Source organism: Arachis ipaensis, chromosome B08 (genome assembly GCF_000816755.2).
Source record: "Arachis ipaensis cultivar K30076 chromosome B08, Araip1.1, whole genome shotgun sequence".
In the NCBI taxonomy this organism is placed as follows: Eukaryota; Viridiplantae; Streptophyta; class Magnoliopsida; order Fabales; family Fabaceae; genus Arachis; species Arachis ipaensis.
This window is the reverse complement of record NC_029792.2, coordinates 121758550-121776069: the sequence shown is the minus strand read 5'-3', so window position 1 is coordinate 121776069 and position 17520 is coordinate 121758550. Positions and strand designations below refer to the sequence as shown.

The following is a 17520-nucleotide window of genomic DNA, read 5'->3' as shown; positions in this document are numbered from 1 at the left end:
TTAGTATTATATTAAATTTAAGATAAATATGTAGATTTAAAATTTAAAAAATTAAATGAATATATTTTTTTAAAAAAATATTATTAAAATTTCAATCTCTATCTCTAGAATTTTAATATCGTGTGTCTTCACTTTTTAGAAATATTGAAGGGACTGAAATTTTGAATCCTAGAACTGAAATTTTAGTTCTAATTTCTTACTACCAAACACAATCCTGAGTCTCGGTCGGTCGCAGTCTTTGAGAACAAACACTACCTAAGTGTGCTGGCCATCTCTATTAACTATCTGCTTTCTTATCAAATTTAACCATGCAATATTAATTACCCACATTCATCATATCAAAACCACTCTGGACTTTCCATAACTTTTGCAAGCAATATTTAAGAGTTAGAAAGCTTAAATATAAAAACTTTCAATACCTTGGTTGTATAATGATGGTACAAGAATAGTTGTTCATCTGGCATTATTTTGTTGAAAATATGAGTGCATTTTTTTATCTTTCTACCATTACCAAATAAGTATACCAAAACATCGTTCTCTTTTTCCATCAAAATCCCAAATGAGAAACATACAAAAGGTTATATTCAAACATGAAATCACTTACAGAGCTTTAACTTCTTAAAATATGAAGATAGAACTGATTTAGGGTATGGTTTTGTGGCAAGGCATGTAGGTATGTTTTCAGGTTGTTCAATCCACATTTTGTGAATGATTCCACCAGATGTGAGCTTCTCAGACAAGTTCTTAATCTGTGCTTCTCCCTTTACTTCAAGTGTGACCTACACAATTGATGTTCAGTAGCCAGATTAATAACTTAATATGAATTAGATCTATGTAGATGCAACTTTATAGATAAGTGGCTAACTCTAATACAATGAAGCTAGCTAGTATCAAATAACAAATCATGAAGCACAATATATACACTACATTAACTGACTCCTCAGTCCTGAACATACGATGTTGACAGATGAAGTATACAAAATATAATAGAATAGGGGATTTGCTTTGCAAATTAACACTTGTGTGATGTTTCTTGTCATATTTCTCCTTTCAACTTTGCAGTCACACTTAGTGAGTGTTCAGAACACAATGGAATTGGAATTGGTTTGATTTCAAAATCAAATTCTTTGTTTAAAATGGATTGAAAAAATAATTGAATTGATATCGTAAATCCGTGGATTTACATTATAACCAAACTCAATTCCCTTCATTTTTTTTAATAGAAATTTGGTCGAAATCAAAGCTGTTGCAAAGACTCTGACCACAACTTCACAATAACCTTCTCACGGATGTTTCGGAGGACAGGAAGGAGGAACCAGAAAAGAAAGCAGAGGAAGGTGGCCGTAGTTGTGGATAGCATGTGGTAGCGCTTGGATGAGGGTGGGAGAACAGTGGAGATCGTGGTGGTTGGTGGCTCGTGGTGAAGACAAAGGACAGTGTAGACGACATAGACATTACAGGGGACAAAGAAGAGTGTTGTCCAAGGAGAAAATGAGATTTTTATGAGTTGCGCAACGCTGTTGGATAGACAAACAACGCACCCTCATATTGATGGACCTAAGATAATATAGTGTATCAAACACCAAGTTATAAAACAGTGCCTTCTATTAGATTATATTACATATCATATTTTCCCATCATAAGAGCCTGCAATAGCATCTAACAAAAATTTTGCTATTTAGGAAGTTGTCAACACACTCTTAGCTACTTCAATACCCTCAATCATCATGTAGCAAATCGATTCTCAATAGTCAGCAAGGATAAGAAATCTTGTATTTTCAGAATTTACTGCATCTTCTTTTAGCTACCATTATGTGCTAACGATGGCAACATATGTAGATATGAGGTGTAATTCACAGATTTGGAAATTAAGAGATTAGTGCCTCACTTTCCTACTTTACAATTATCCTTTTTTAATTTTCCACAACCAAGTATCCGCCATTGAGTACAGTAACCAATCTCTCATTGGCCTATAGGCATCTCACTGGGGGAAAAACTGACCTGGAATTTTGAAAACTTTCTATTCATCAAACACAAACATGTCAACCTTGCAAAACACCTTTCTATAAGCAATAATAAACCCACCAACATTTGGAACTCCACATTGTCCAAGTTCATCAAAAACACAAATACAAAGCTCACAATATGTAACATCCCAGCAATGCTGCTTTAATTTTAAATTTCAAAATGGGAATTATGTAACTAACAATAACAAGCGCTTCCTTAAATGCTCCTCACTAAGTAAGGATTAGTAAGGAATGGTGCACTCCTTGTTAATTAAACAAATCCTAGCTATCTATTGTTTATATTTTATGTCAATGGTTTAGATTTAGAGTTTAAGGATTAGAATTTAAAGTTTAGGATAATTTGATAAATTAACATTATGAATCAGCAACAAAATAAGGGGTAAAAAAACACGCACACATTTCATTCACTAAATTAAAAAAATAAAACAAAAAAGAGAAAAGGCATTACCTTGTGCATGGAATCGATTTTCTCGGGGCTGCAATAATCGATAGTTAAAGGATCGTCTTTGTTGGACCAAACGGCGGAAACAGAAGCATGGCAACCCTGCGTCACCACACTACCAAGCGGCCACGTGTCGATCAGGTCTCGCCGGAGCACCACGTACTGCACCACCACGTCAGCGTTTTCCGACGGCGATTCGGTCTGATTCGCGATGGTTTGGGAATCGGCGAGGGGTTGACTCATTGAGTTGGAGCTTAGTAGAGTGGGGCGAGTGGAGAGCGTGGGCGCGTGTAAATGCGGAACCCTAATAGCCGTGGAAGTTGAGATTGAAGAAGCGATTTGTGAAGCTGATGGTGTGAGGAGGAAACGAAACATAGGGAATGAGATTGTGAAAGCCATTGATATTTGAAGAGAATAGATTCAATTCATAACTTATTCAAACAATGAAGAATTGACTAATTACACAATAATGAAACTTAATTAGAGGGAAAAAAAAAAAAAAAGGAGACAGTAGCACGCACCTTGCAGCTACGATTCTGCGAGCCTGCGAGGTATGCAAAAGAGGGAGATGGTATTTTTTATGCTTGAATGGGGAAATGATTTTAGTTGGGGTTTTACTGTTTTATTTTTATTATTTTAAATCCAAATCATACAACAAATTTGGTTTAGTTACAAGGGAAAAAAGTTGGTTTTTATTTAAGTGAGAGTGTTACCCTGTTAGAAGGACGGAGGAACAAGGTATTTTAGGACTGGATTTAGATTGGGAAGGTATGCCTAAGAGAGGGAAAAAAGGGGTACCTTATACTTGGATTTGGGAAGGATTTTTGGGTTTGGTTTTATTGTACTTACTGATAATCTTTTGCCAAAGATTCTCTTTGCTTAAGTGTAATAATAATACTTTAGAAATTAGAACGGATATGTCTAAAGTCAATTCAAGTATTTTCTGTTTTTTTAGTATTTTTTGTTTTTTTATTCATTATGTAATTGGAATCATTGGATTAAATTTATGAAAAATTTAATGGTCAAAATCAAATCACTGTAGAAAAAAAAATTGCATGAATGTAAAATACAGAATTTATAAAGAAATATAAAGATATTAAAAAAAAATTACAGAAATTAACTCAGGACGAAAATCTTAAAAAATAACTAGAGATGTGAAATTTGTGAGACCGTCTCAGAAAAGAAATTTCAACCCCTGTTCATTGGCATCCCGTCAATTTATAGACCAACACTTCCAATCGTCTAGTGACACGTCATTTATTTCAAAGAACTTGTCAAGTAATTGTTCGCGGCTAATTCACGACTGATTTGTCCTTCGATTTTCTATCTTCTACAACTTGTTTCAACACTTTTCAAATGATAAACAACTTTGTTTTGTCGATTACTAAACTCACATAAGTCGAATAACAAGTTCTTAAAAATTAAGCCAAAAAATAGTATCAAATACGAATGGCAATTTTCTCCAATAGGATAGATATCCATAAGATAACCTGTTGGAGACAGGTTCAAGGGACATTTTCTCTCTGCAGAAGTGAGAGACGGGTATCCATATAATAAATGAGAATCTATCGATATTTGTTTAATACACATAATTATGAAATTACAAAAAATCCCCCATATATATACACACACACTCACACTTTGTTCCACCTTTTCTGTCAGTCTCGTTGCCTCACTATCGCCACCTTCATCACTCACTCTCCCAGACTCACTGGCGAGTTCCTCTTTCTCGTGAGCTTGTGTCTCCTTCCCCTGTTCCCCATTTGTTCATACTTGAGTAGATCGTTCGCCCACTTTGAGTTCCCTTATCGCCGTTGTGAGCCGCCTCATAACCATATCTAGAAGCCTTGTCGCCTCCAGCACGTCACCATTCTCGTCGGCGCCATTCTACGATTCTACTTGGCCTCTATCTCGCCTCCTCGACCTCAAGTCCTCGTTGCAAATGTGAAGGAACCCAAGTGAATTGAGAATGGGGGTTGAATTAAATAATCACTTTTAATGTTAAAGACAAATTATGCAGAAATCTGATTTTAGGAGATAAAATGAGTTTTTGTCTCGTGCTTAACAGAACAAAATATGAAAAAAGTTGAAAGAAAGAAGAATGAGATCACGATATATCCTGATTCGACCACAGAGTGCAATGTAATCTTGTCCAATCTCTACTACAACAATGGTGAAATTACACTATGATCAAATTGAATTACAACCACTAATACTAAGAGACTTACTCTTGTAAGAACTCTAAAACAATCTCAAGCTTAGTCACTCACCTAGGTACTAACCCAACCTAGTTAAGGAGAACCAAGTGCACTTAATCCTAGTACACTTCTTTCGAAATCAGACCTTCAAACAAAATTGAATTGGCTTTTGTATTCTCACTTTTCTTTGCCTTTTGTATCACTCAATGAAATGCTTAATTCTAGACAAAGATAAAAACAAGAACACATGTAAGAAGAGGAATGATGACCAAGTGTATCAGATCAGATGTAATTCTCAAGCCTCGCTGTTCCTTGCATCCAATCTCCTATTTTATAGCTTGATGAGCTTCCTTCATGTAGAAGATCCAGCCAACCAAAACCCAACCAACAGCAGTTTAATCTATACTTTATTTTCTCCCTCTTTGTCATCAAGGAAGGAGACCAAAGGATCCTGCAACAGTAAAAATTCTAAGCAGAAAACAAAAGAAAGTGGACATAAGTCAATATAGTTATCCCAAATAAACAGAAAGAAAATCTCATAAAAGGTAAACAGCAGCAACAATGAGATATCCACTAGGCATCAGACTCGGATCCCCATCTGAACCTCCCACTTCCTCTTCTTTGACCGTCGAAAAGTAAGAAAAGTCCTTGGGCTCCTTGAAATATTGTTCCACGATGTCAATACATTGCTTTGACTTTCGAATCTCCAACTCTAGATCAGCTTCAACTCATGCGTTGCATCTTAGTGTGTGTGAGCATCAAGTCTATGAGGGTAGAAACCTCATGGAGCACATCTTTTATAATGCTAGAGAGGATTTTAATCTTGTTTTCTGGGGTCCTCCTTTTCGGATCTGTGAGAGAGTCTGGTATCTATAAATCTTTCGGAAGTTCAGTGGGTTGACCTCCAATGTTTCTTTTTATGCCACCACCTCCTTTCAAGAATGAATTATGGACTTCCATATTTTCAGCAGATAAATCAACATCATGAAATGCAAATTTTTTTGAAAGAAACAAACCATATGGTAAGCCAGCATTCTTCTCACTCTTTACACACTCATACATATGTCTCGTCATGAGATATGCAAAGGAGATTGAAATCCCTTGGATGAATGCATACATGACCAGAGTGTCACACAAGGTTATCCAATGAAAAGACCCACTTTGAGGAAGTATGAAATGTGTGACAATGCGATGAAGCTGTGCATTGATGGGGCCAAGGGCTTGGTGTGTAGGAGTGAGGCCAAAGCAAAGGGAAACTTGGTTACAAATAATGTGGAGGGTAATGGTGAGGCTAACGTTCAAATCAGAATTCCATTTTCCAGAGTTTGAATAACCCAGAGCTTCCCCAATGCGATGTTTATCTAAAATAATTACTTGACCTTTGACATATGAAACAATTCGAGCATCTTGGTAAGTCATATTTGCATAAAATTGCCTTACTAAGTCAGGGTATACATTGTCATAAATTTCAAATAGAGGTATCCATCCTTGGCATTCAAAAATATGAACGAAATGCAAGCCTTCTTCAGCCAAAGATTCAAGAGAAATTAGTTTGGGGGAGACCATGGGTCGAGCAACAATGTTATTTTGAAAAAAAAATACTAGTTTGTCACATTAAAAACTTGTTGGAATCAAAGTTTACTTTTGGAAGCTTGGTAAACTTGGAATTGAAAGAATTTGGGCCATGTAGTTCAAGTTCAGAGACGGGATAAAGAGATAAACGAGAGTCCATACCACGAGATTTGGTTAGAGGATGGGTTTCCTCTTCCTTAACCAATGGTCTCTTCCCAGCAAAGAACTAGGGCACGATGCTCTCGGTTCAGATGTGGCAGCAACGGAACAACGAGAGAAAATTTTGGATGCATTTGGAGGTTGAGAAGCGGGTAGAGGAGATGAAGGGGGTATTTTTTTTATAGCAACGGGAGAAGATGGAGCTCGAGATGTTTGGGGTTTTGGATGAGAGTGATAACTTCCTCTTCTAGTGATGATCTTTTTCCTTCGCATTGTGACACAGCACAAGATATAGTAAAGAGTGAGAGAGAAGAAGCAGTTTTAATGCTGAAGAGAGCATATATGAAAAGACATAAGGAGGTAAAAGTTATAACTTATGCAATAAATTCAAACAGAAATTATTTTCTTAATGGATAGAAAAATGGCGATATGCAGCTTAATGGGTGCATGGCGTGTAATCCTGAGATGTGGATCTGCCACAGTCAGAAACCAAAAAACGCAGGTTGCGTTTGTCAGTGTCGGACAGTCAAGTTTGGCAACCTGTCGTAGCTCCCTGCATGGAGACAAACACCTGCGCTGTGTGTTGACCGCTTGGAACTCAACAAACGCAGGTTGCGATTGTCAGTGGGCAAACATTAATCGCAGGATGCGATTGTCAGGAAGCTATGTTGCATGCATGACACGTTTCGAATGGGGATGTTGAGGGTGCACTTATAAAGAAAAACGCAGGAGGAGAGGCAACAAAGAGGGACAAAAAAAAAGGTGAGGTGGGTTCCATTGTGCGGGAAAGAGGGGAGGCTAGTGCGCTGAGTAGTCGGAGAAAGTGGAGGAAGTAGAAGAAGAGTAGAAGATTTAGGAATTTAGTTAGTTCATAAAAAAAAAAATGGTTCGCAATTTTACGTTATCTGAAGAACATATTATTGAGCATTTGGATCATCCTCAATTAGTAAGTTTTTTTTTTAATTTATGATAAATAAATATATATATTTTTATTTTATTTGATTTTATTTGGACTGTTTTATTGTTATTTTTATTATTATTATCGGTATTGATTATTATTATTATTATTATTATTATTATTATTATTAGTAGTAGTAGTAGTAGTAGTAGTAGTAGTAGGAGTAGTAGTAGTAGTAGTACTATTATCATTATTATTATTATTATTATTATTATTATTATTATTATTATTATTATTATTATTATTATTATTATTATTATTATTATTATTGTTATTGTTGTTGTTGTTGTTGTTGTTGTTGTTGTTGTTGTTGTTGTTGTTGTTGTTGTTAATTTGAATAAATATTATCTTTTATTTTGCAGGCGACCAGAAATTTGTTGTCTAGAAAGCTTGATCCGCCAGATATCTTTAATGAGAGAGCTACGGCGGCACTAGCATTAACTGGGTTTTAACACGTTTCGCGAATAGGCGAAATAAGAGGTCATTCTGTACTCTTGAGTGCCTTGGTGGAACGATGGCAGCCAGAAACCCACACGTTCCACCTTCCAGTGGATGAGGTAACGGTGACGTTGGAGGACGTGATACATATACTTGGCCTCCAGGTTAACGGAGAACCCGTCACGGGTAGATCGGATAGCAGTTACCAGTTTTTAGTGGATAACTACATTGCTTGTTTTGGTCGGCAGCCGGGTCCGGACGATCACGTGTTGGGCAAGGTAAATCTTACATGGGTCCGGCGGTGCAGAGACATCGAACCGTATGACACGCAGGAGTCTATTGAGCGGTACGTTAGGGCTCACATTTTCTGCGTGCTTGGTACAGTGGTGTTTCCAGATAAGTCTACTACATCTTTGAACTCGAAGCTTTTGCCTTTACTTTAAGATTTTCATCGGATTTCGGAATACAGTTGGGGGGCAGCTAGTCTGGCACATCTGTACAGATCGTTGTGTCGTACATCACGGTACAACTATAAAGAAATGGATGGGCCACTCATTCTGCTTTTTGTTTGGGCGTGGGAGCGTATGCCGTTCATGGCCCCTATACCGCGAAATGAGCACCTCGATGTTGGTGTTCTACTTGCACAACGGTATTGTATTTTACTATTATTATTATTGTTGTTGTTGTTGTTGTTGTTGTTGCGTTCGTCCTACTCGTGCTTAGGTGGAGTCATTGGCGCCGGCATACAAGATATACACGGAGGTCTACAGCGCAGTTTAGGCAAGGTTTCGATGACATGGGAGTCAATGATGTAAGTTTTAACTATTTATGTTACCGTGCTTATTTAGAATAATAATGTTACTAATAGGTCTCGTGGTAACTGATGTGCAGTTTACATGGCGGCCGTATGTCGGAGTTGATGTTCCACAAGATCTCGGCCCAAATTTGTTTATGTGCTCTACAAAGTCGCCGTTAGTGTCGTTCGAATGTATAGAGTGGCACCCAACAGATCGAGTTCGAGGCCGCTTCATTCTGCATCACCGGATTGCCTGCCAAGTCTCCGTCATCGTTTTCGTCATCGACTTCATATTTGGCTTCAAACTCCTCTTCACTATCGTTGTTATCTTCTTCCCAATCTAGGTCCCCGCACTCATCGACATCGACCTCCTCACCGGCCACGTCCAGGCTCGAATGCTGTTCGAACTCAACGTACAGCTCTATTATCGGCATGTGAAATCGGATTTGTTGATAAATACAGAACATCTGCTGCATGCTGGCGTCATCCGTGATGGGCATTATTTGAAACTGTATCAGCCCACCAAATACTTGTACAGGATTCCTGTATAAAATATTACTCACCCTTTTCGAAATGTGATTTTGTATGTTATCACAAAGACCATTTTGCAACTCTACAAAACTCATCGTGCACGGTATAGCAAATGACAACAGACATTGACAAACAAAATTCACTCCTTCGTGTGTGTTCGGTATAATATCACCGTTATAATACACTCGCAAATTTGCAATACCTTCCATAACTCGATTTTTTTTACACCAAAAAAATTCAGAACTGTTACATATATGAAAGAAAGAAGAAAAGGAAGAGTAGAAGTGGAATGAAGTATTTTGAATGAATCTTGCTTCGTATTTATAGGCTGGGTTCCTGCTTAAAATATTTTTTTTAACAAACGCAGCCTGCGTTTTTGGCTTTTTAAAAAAATTTCTGACGCACAAAAAATGCAACTTGCGTTTTATTTGTTCGAAAAAAAAGACTGCCAAACTAAAAAAAACGCAAGCTGCGTTTTATTATTTCAAAAAAAAAACATACTGCCCTCATTAAACGCATGTTGCGTTTGGGCTCAATCAAAATTAAAAAAAAAATTTGAAAACCATTAAAACAATAAAACGCAACCTGCGTTTATCTAAATTGCTGAACCAAAAAAAAAAGAAAAAAAAAACAAATATAAAACGTAGCTTACATTTTTTCTCTGACACCATACCAGTAGAATTTCTTTCCACTCTTCCATTTCATTGCACATCACGTTTCTTGTTTCCATATAGGAAAAAATCAGCCAAATTCAAAACCTTGAGAATATGGAGGCTCATTTTTTTTTATATTGAAAACGTGTGTGTTATGCTTCGTTATGGACATTGTGGGTGCAATACAGGTATATGAGGTAGCTTTATTTCAATCTTAGAAGAGAGAAATCGTACCCTCTGATTTCTTTGTTATGAATTTATGGAGTTACAAATTGGACTGTCCGATTTGTAAGAAGGGAAAATTTTGAATTTTGGACATTGAAATTGGACCGTCTGATTTCAGTATAATTAATTTTTTTTATTTCGCGAAATGCAAAATCGGACCGTCCGATTTTAGTATAATATAAAATATTTCAACGGACAAATAGAAATTGGGTGGTACGATTCCTTTTGTTTATAAGTGTATGTATGTATATATATATATATATATATGTGTGTGTGTGTGTGTGTGTGTGTGTGCGCGCGCCATCCGAGTTTCTAAATCTCTTCTTTTCTTTCGAGTTGTTCTTCTTCTTCCTGGAGTTGTTCTTCTTCTTCTTTGAGGTGTATTTTCATTGTTTCAGTTAAGTGTTAAAAAATTGAGAGTGAAGTTTATAGTAATGTGAGTGAGAAATATGGATGATAGAGTCATCTTAAAAATATATTATTTTGGTCAGATTTTGTTACAAACATTTGAAGGAGTGAAATTTGTCTGTGAAAATCCATTAGATATTGTTATTCCATTCATAATCTCATTCGAGGAACTAAAAGGTGTGATTTGTGAGAAGATAGATTCTGAGGTGGCAAGAAAAATATCATGCATTTTATGCAGGTATCCTATACCGGTATTTGGCGGATTCGTTCAATTTCAAACTAGATATATAACTGATGAAGCGAGCATGCAAGAGATATTTTCGGTGTATATGGAAAGTCGCGCTCAGATGTCGTTCATTGAGTTGTATATTGAGTTTGAGCAATCTGAGGCCGACCAAAATATTGAACGGAAAGATTACAATAGTGACAGTGAAGAAGAGTTTGAAAGCAATTACGAAGTTGTTGGTCCAGAGGGAGACGAAGTTCAAGGTGATGGCACTTGGGAGGCAAATGTGATAGACGTGGCAAATGCATTGGTAAACGACCATCCATTTGAGGAACCATCTTTCATGCGAGCGTTGGATTTGGAAGCCATGCATGCTCCAGAGTTTCCTGAATATATGAATGCAGGTACGTGATATAAAATTGAGATAATTACTTGATGTAAAATTTATTTATGTTAATATAACTGTAGTGAGTAATGATTCTTTATATTAATATTAAACTATAAATTAACATGATAGATATCTATTTGAAGTATGAAAATTTATTTATGCTAGTATGAAATTTTTAATATGATTGAGTTACAAGTTATAGATAGATTTGACTTTTAATTTCAGTTATTAAATGTTTGTTTATAAAAATTATAAGGTATGACTATTTTTGTGGCAGAAATTCCTATTGTCGCAGATGGTGAATTTGTCGTGGGAAGTCAGAGTCGTAATGACCAGGTTCTCTACAGTGGTAGCAAATAACTTTGCTTTGGTCTCTTTTGAAATGCCTTGAAGATGATCCTTTTTCTTTGTATCTCATCATCCTTCTAGCGAAGAACACAAGCTCATCGTCACTGAAATCATCTTTTGTTTCTTCTTCTTTGGAGCAGATCTTTGATTTTAGCACCAGATCTTTTTTCTTTGGTTCATGGCGAATTGGTTTATATGCCAGCAGTTTTTTTTCTCATCTCGTCGTATGAGATTTTTTTAGATTGTTCCCTTCAGTGATAGCAATACTCTTGTTTTCCCATTCTTTGGTGAGACTTCTTAGTTCTTAGGATCTTTCTTACAAGCTCTTCTTCTGTGTGCTTTTTTTCTATAGCATCAAGATTATTGATGATTCTAAAGAATCTTTAAACATATCATCTATTCATTCACTTTCTTTCATGAGAAACATTTCATACTCCTTCATAAGCTTGTTGATACGAGTTTCTTGAATCTTTATCAGTTCTTTCGTGAGTGAGGAGTAGTTTATCCTATATTTCTTTTGTGGTTTTGTATCTTGAGACTTTTCTGAATTCTTCATAGCTAATTGCGCAATACATCAAATTGATGGCTTTGGCATTTAGCTCCATTTTCTTTTTGCCTTTATCGTTCCACTCAATATCTTCTTTTGGAACAACATCTCCTTCCTCATTGAGTTTGGTAGGAGTGTTTGGTCTATTGAGAATGAATTTCCAAATATTATAGTCAATGTATTGCACAAAAATTCTTATCCTTTCTTTCAAATAGGCATAGTTAGTAGCATTGAAGAATGGCGGCCTATTGTTGGATTGTCCTTCCATCATAGTATATGCAACAATATTGTTTTTCATGGATCATTAACTCCAAGCTATGAAGCTTGCCCCTTAAGCCTAAGCTCTGATGCCAATTGAAGGTTCTCAAGTGAATTGAGAAAAGGAAGGTTGAATCAAGGAACCACTTTGAATGTTAAAGATAAATTGTGCAGAAATATGATTTCAAGAGATAAAATGAGTTTTTGTCTCGTGCTTAACAGAAAAAAAATATGAAAAGAGTAGAAGGAAAAAAGAATGAGACCACAATATATCCTAATTCAGCCACAAAGTGCAATATGATTTACGTCCAATCTCCACCACAATAATGGTAATATTACACTATGATCAAATTGAATGACAACCACTAATACCAAGAGACTACTCTTGTAAGAACTCCTAAGCAATTTCAAGTTTAGTCACTCACCTAGGTGCTAACCCAACCTAGTTAAGTAGAACCAAGTGCACTTAATCCTATGAGCTAGGACACCTCTTTTGAAATCAGACCTTCAAACAAAATTGAATTGATTTTTGTATTTTCACTTTTCTTTGTCTTTTGTATCACTCAGTGAAAGACTTAATTCTAGACAAAGATAAAACAAGAACACATATAAGAAGAAGAATGATGATCAAGTGTATCAGATCAGATGTAATTCTCAAGTCTCGTTGTTCTTTGCATCCAATCTTCTACTTGATAGCTTGATGAGCTTTCTTCATGTAGAAGAAATTTCCTTTTATCTTTGGCTAGTCGTTGCACACCTTAGAGCACCTAACCGTTGACAATCAAGGAGGAAACCTTCCTCTTTTGTTCTCTGAACTTATGGCAATAAAAGGAATCAGATGTGCATGTGCAGTACGTTAATAAGGAAAGAAAGGATCTTTTTTTCATTAAATTGAAATGTCCAGCAGCGGTCCTAGCTATATTCCTTGGAAAGCATTTATAGTTCTTTTGATTTGCAATATCCTTCCTATCTTGATATGATTATTCTTTATTGATTTCTACAATGTTTCATCATAAAGTAAATTATAACAAGAAATAATTAAGTATGTTTGTCATCATAAGGTACAACTTAAATCTTGAATCAATAAAATAGATAAGTCATTTGCTAAATACGAAAGTTTTGTCACTTATAAAAAATATATTATTAGTTATTTTTATCATATTTTCAAATCATTTAGGGATTGTTTTATCGAAAATATTTTTCTGAATTTTTTTTGTTAACGTTTGAATTTTTTAGATATCGAATGTGAAATCTAGTCTGCTTCTACACGCTTGTTTGATAGCACCTTTGTCGACAAGCTTGGAAGTGCAGTCTTGGATGAAGGTCAACAACATCACCCCAAACTCCGATGTCGCCAATTTACTTGGATGGAGCCATGACATGAATCTCGACAAGGATAATGAGGATGGAGAAGAGCAAGAGTACAAGATTTATGCGATAGGGATGAGGACGACGCGAGTGGATGGAGAACACCAGTTGATGTCCTGGCCTTTGAGGTGGTTTTTGGTGGAATCGAACTCGTCCTCCGATTTGGTTTTACGCTATTAATAAAATTCTAATTTTTTTATATTTAAAACTAGTTCACTCTATAAATTAAAAATATTTATTCAAAACATTAGAGATGGTAGCAGGGAGAAATTATTAAAAAATGCAAATTTCTTTAGTGAGTAGCATGATATTCTTATTCCTTATTTAATTGCTTCTTATATAGAAAGGCATGGACACTTGCGTCATAAAAAAATATCATAATACGATTGCGCATTATTTCAATGTGAAGATATTTTTGTTACATTTGATAAGCGGTTACAAAATAGCAACCCCTGTAGGATTAGAACTCTTTCCTTCGAACACTTGCTTGTTTCTAGCATACTATAGTGAAGATAACATCGCACCAAATCTCACTGTCCAATTTCCAGATATAGACAAGTTCTTATTGAGCCAATCCATGTGATTCAAATTGAAAAAATCAGCAACGTGGTTACCTGGCTACAGCAAATTTCAGGTAGCTCTAGCAAAATAGCAATCACGAAGCACATGCATAGCTGTCTCATCAGCATGTTGACATCTTGGACAAGTTGCATTTTGTGACATGTGTCTTCTAACCCTTTCGGCATTGGTGAGGATGGTGTCATGAGCCACAAGCCATAAAAAATACCGAATCTTTTCCGGACCTTTCCATCTCCAAATGAGTTTGAAAATATAATTCTGGATTCCTGGGTCATTTTGTACGGAGTTATAGGCAGACTTCAAGGAAAAAGCTCCATCAGCAAAGTTTGCCCACACAATATGATCACCTTCCTTCCAAGTAGAAGGAGGAAACATAGCCAAGATCTTTTGAACCGCCAAGTTCGGAAGCCAGCTTTTAAGCTTAACCACATCCCATTCACCTGAAACGGAAAGGAAATCCGTAAGTAAGGTACCTGAATCAGAGGCAGCCTTTACCTGAGTGTGAATATTATTTAAGCTTCCTAATTTAGGAACCCAATTATGGTCCCAAAAACTTATTTGTGACCCGTCTCCTATACGCCAAATAGAATTAGCTTGGACATCATTCCAGGACGAGCAGATTTCCTTCCATAAATTAGACTCATTCTTCCTCCTATTGATAAGAGGAATAGTATCATTTCCACATCTGTACTTGGCCCTCAGAACCTTTGACCAGAGAGAATCTTTCTTCTCGATCAATCCCCAACCTGCTTTCATCATGAAGGCACGATTTAGCTCTCTAGCGTGTCTAATCCCAAGCCTACAAGAGAATTTCGGATTGCTTACTGTCTGCCAATTCAACAAATGGAATTTCCTAGTTTGCTTAGTTTCTCCCCAGATAAAACTCCTGCATTTACGGTCAATAAAGTTACAAGTAGCAATAGGCAATAAAGCAGTCTGCATAGTATAAGAGGGAATGGTAAAAAGGACAGATCTCACCAAAGTGGTTCTTCCTGCTAAGGAGAGGGAGGAAGCCTTCCAATTGTTAAGTCTCCTGTTGATCTTAGCTTCAATTTCCTTGTATGTATCCTTAGTCACTCTGGAATGGATGATCGAAACTCCTAGATATTTTCCCAGGTCGTCTGTTCTAGAAAAATTCAAGAGATTTCCTATATCATTTCTTACTTGGTGCCCCACATTCTTCGAGAAAAAAATTCTAGTTTTTTCACTGTTAACTTTCTGACTCGAGCTCGTACAGAAAGCTTCTAGAACTCTCTTAATGATGTCAGCCTGTTCCATACTAGCTTCAGAAAAAAGGATCAAATCATCCACAAAACAGAGGTGAGATAAATCAGGAGCTTCCCGACTAAGTCGAATAGGCTTCCAAAACCCCATACTGACCGCATCATTAATAAGATGAGACAGTCTCTCCATGCAGAGGGCAAAAATGTAAGGAGATATTGGATCATCTTGACGGATACCCCTCGAAGGCCGAAATTCATTTAAGGCATCGCCATTCCAAAGAATTCTCATCCTAATAGTAGAAATGCAAGTACATACGAGCTCAATAATGTTCAAGGGGAGGCCGATGTCGTTCAAAGTCTCCCGAATGAAACTCCACTTCAACCTGTCATATGCTTTTTCTAGATCAATTTTAATAGCCATTCATCCTTTAGAGCGCTTCTTGTTTCTCATAGAGTGAATGACTTCCTGAGTGATGATTATGTTGTCTGAACTTGGTCTCCCCGGAACAAAGCTACATTGGGTGGGGCTGACAATCTTATCCATAATTCTTCTCAACCTGTTAGCCAGGGTCTTTGTAATCACCTTGTAGGAGACATTACATAAACTATTGGGTCGCATTTGCTTCAGATTGATGACTGGTTCCACTTTAGGAATAAGCGTGATAAGGGTCTCATTTACTTCACCTACTTTCACAGGGTTCATAAAGATTCCCTCAATAAGCCTGTACAAATTAACACCCACTCTCTCCCATTGGTTCTGATAGAAAACAGCCTGAATACCGTCAATACCGGGTGCTTTAAGGCTTCCCATCTTGAACATCGAATCCTTAATTTTAGAAAAAGAAAACATGTTGCCAATGATGTCCAGATCTTCTTGGGAAGAATAGGAAAAGAATCCCTCAGAATAAACTCAGATTCAGGGGTATCATTCGAATAAAGATTGATGTAGAAATTAGAAGCTATATTTTCCAGGACAATTTTATTACTGACCCAATTACCATCAGAATTTTGTAGGCTTTCCACCTTATTCTTTCTTCTTCTAATTAAAGTAGTACCATGAAAAAATTTGATATTACGGTCCCCAAATTTAATCCACTTACATCTGGATTTTTGGAACCACATCACCTCTTCTTGAACAAGAATTTTCTCATAGTCCTTCCAAAGAGAAACCTGCAAATTTTGGAAAAACCGATTATTATGAAAAGTCATATTAGCAGTAATACCATGTAATCGTCTCATAATTTTGTTTTTCCTTTTATGAATATTGCCAAACACATTGAGATTCCATGATTTAACAACATTTTAGAAATGAAAAATGCAATCAGACCAAGAACCAGCAAAATTAACCATATTCAAGAAGTCCGGGTGAGTCAAGCAGCCATAAACCTAAAGGGTCTAGATATTAATTCGTTTGATATTAATTCTTCTAGATTTCATGGCTACTACAAATCGCTCATTTTTTGCAATGAAAATAACAATGATATGATTAAAAAAAAAGGATAAAAAATGACTTTCTCATGAATAATTTGATTATAAGTCACTAAAAATTCAAAGAGTTTTATTTTAAAATAATTAATAATCTTTATTTATAAAATTATTTATTATTATCATATTAGTGAAGTGATAAATTGGACACCAAAAAAATATTAATGATAAATTTAAAATTAATTATATTAACAAGTTTCATTTTAATACAAATATTATAATATAATTTGTGGTAAAAAATTTTACCCCAAAAATTATCTGAAGTTATGGCACTGTATTGAAATACAAAGACTTTTTTGTATAAGGGGTCACAATGATTTGTTTGTTGCAAGTTGCAAGTGGCAGATGATATAATAACATGCTTGCAAATGCAACAAAGTGTAGAAACCACACACACAAACAATGTGGTCCCCCCTCCCTTCTCCACCACCAAGATCTTGTCAAAGTCTTATCCTACATACTTCCGAATATTTGAACAATGACGAGGTTTCTCTCTTCATTTGCCTTTTCTTACTTTCACCCCCCTTTATCATATCTTATCCTATCATATCATATCCCTTCTAATTCATGCCTCTTTCCCACTTTTTAGATCTTCAATTTAGTCAATTAAAATTGACGAATCACAAAATTTTTAAATAGAATTTAGATTTATAACGGATCAATTTTAGATAAAAAAATATTTTAATATAAT

General features: G+C 36.0%; 1 protein-coding gene across 4 annotated transcripts; it reads right to left on the bottom strand.

The window, feature by feature from the left end:
- On the bottom strand, positions 380-3247 carry LOC107613415 (putative peptidyl-tRNA hydrolase PTRHD1). 4 transcript variants are annotated; one of them, XM_016315396.2, is made up of 3 exons: positions 2992-3247; positions 2476-2805; positions 380-779 (listed from the first exon to the last, which is right to left on the bottom strand). In XM_016315396.2, exons 2-3 carry the CDS (start codon positions 2710-2712, stop codon positions 597-599), a joined length of 420 nt encoding a protein of 139 aa, XP_016170882.1. In that variant the 5' UTR covers positions 2713-2805; positions 2992-3247; the 3' UTR covers positions 380-596. The 4 variants fall into 4 exon arrangements, with proteins under 4 accessions (XP_016170882.1, XP_016170881.1, XP_016170880.1 ...); XM_016315395.2 differs by having other exon boundaries at positions 2476-2816; positions 2991-3245; XM_016315394.2 differs by lacking the exon at positions 2992-3247 and having other exon boundaries at positions 2476-2959.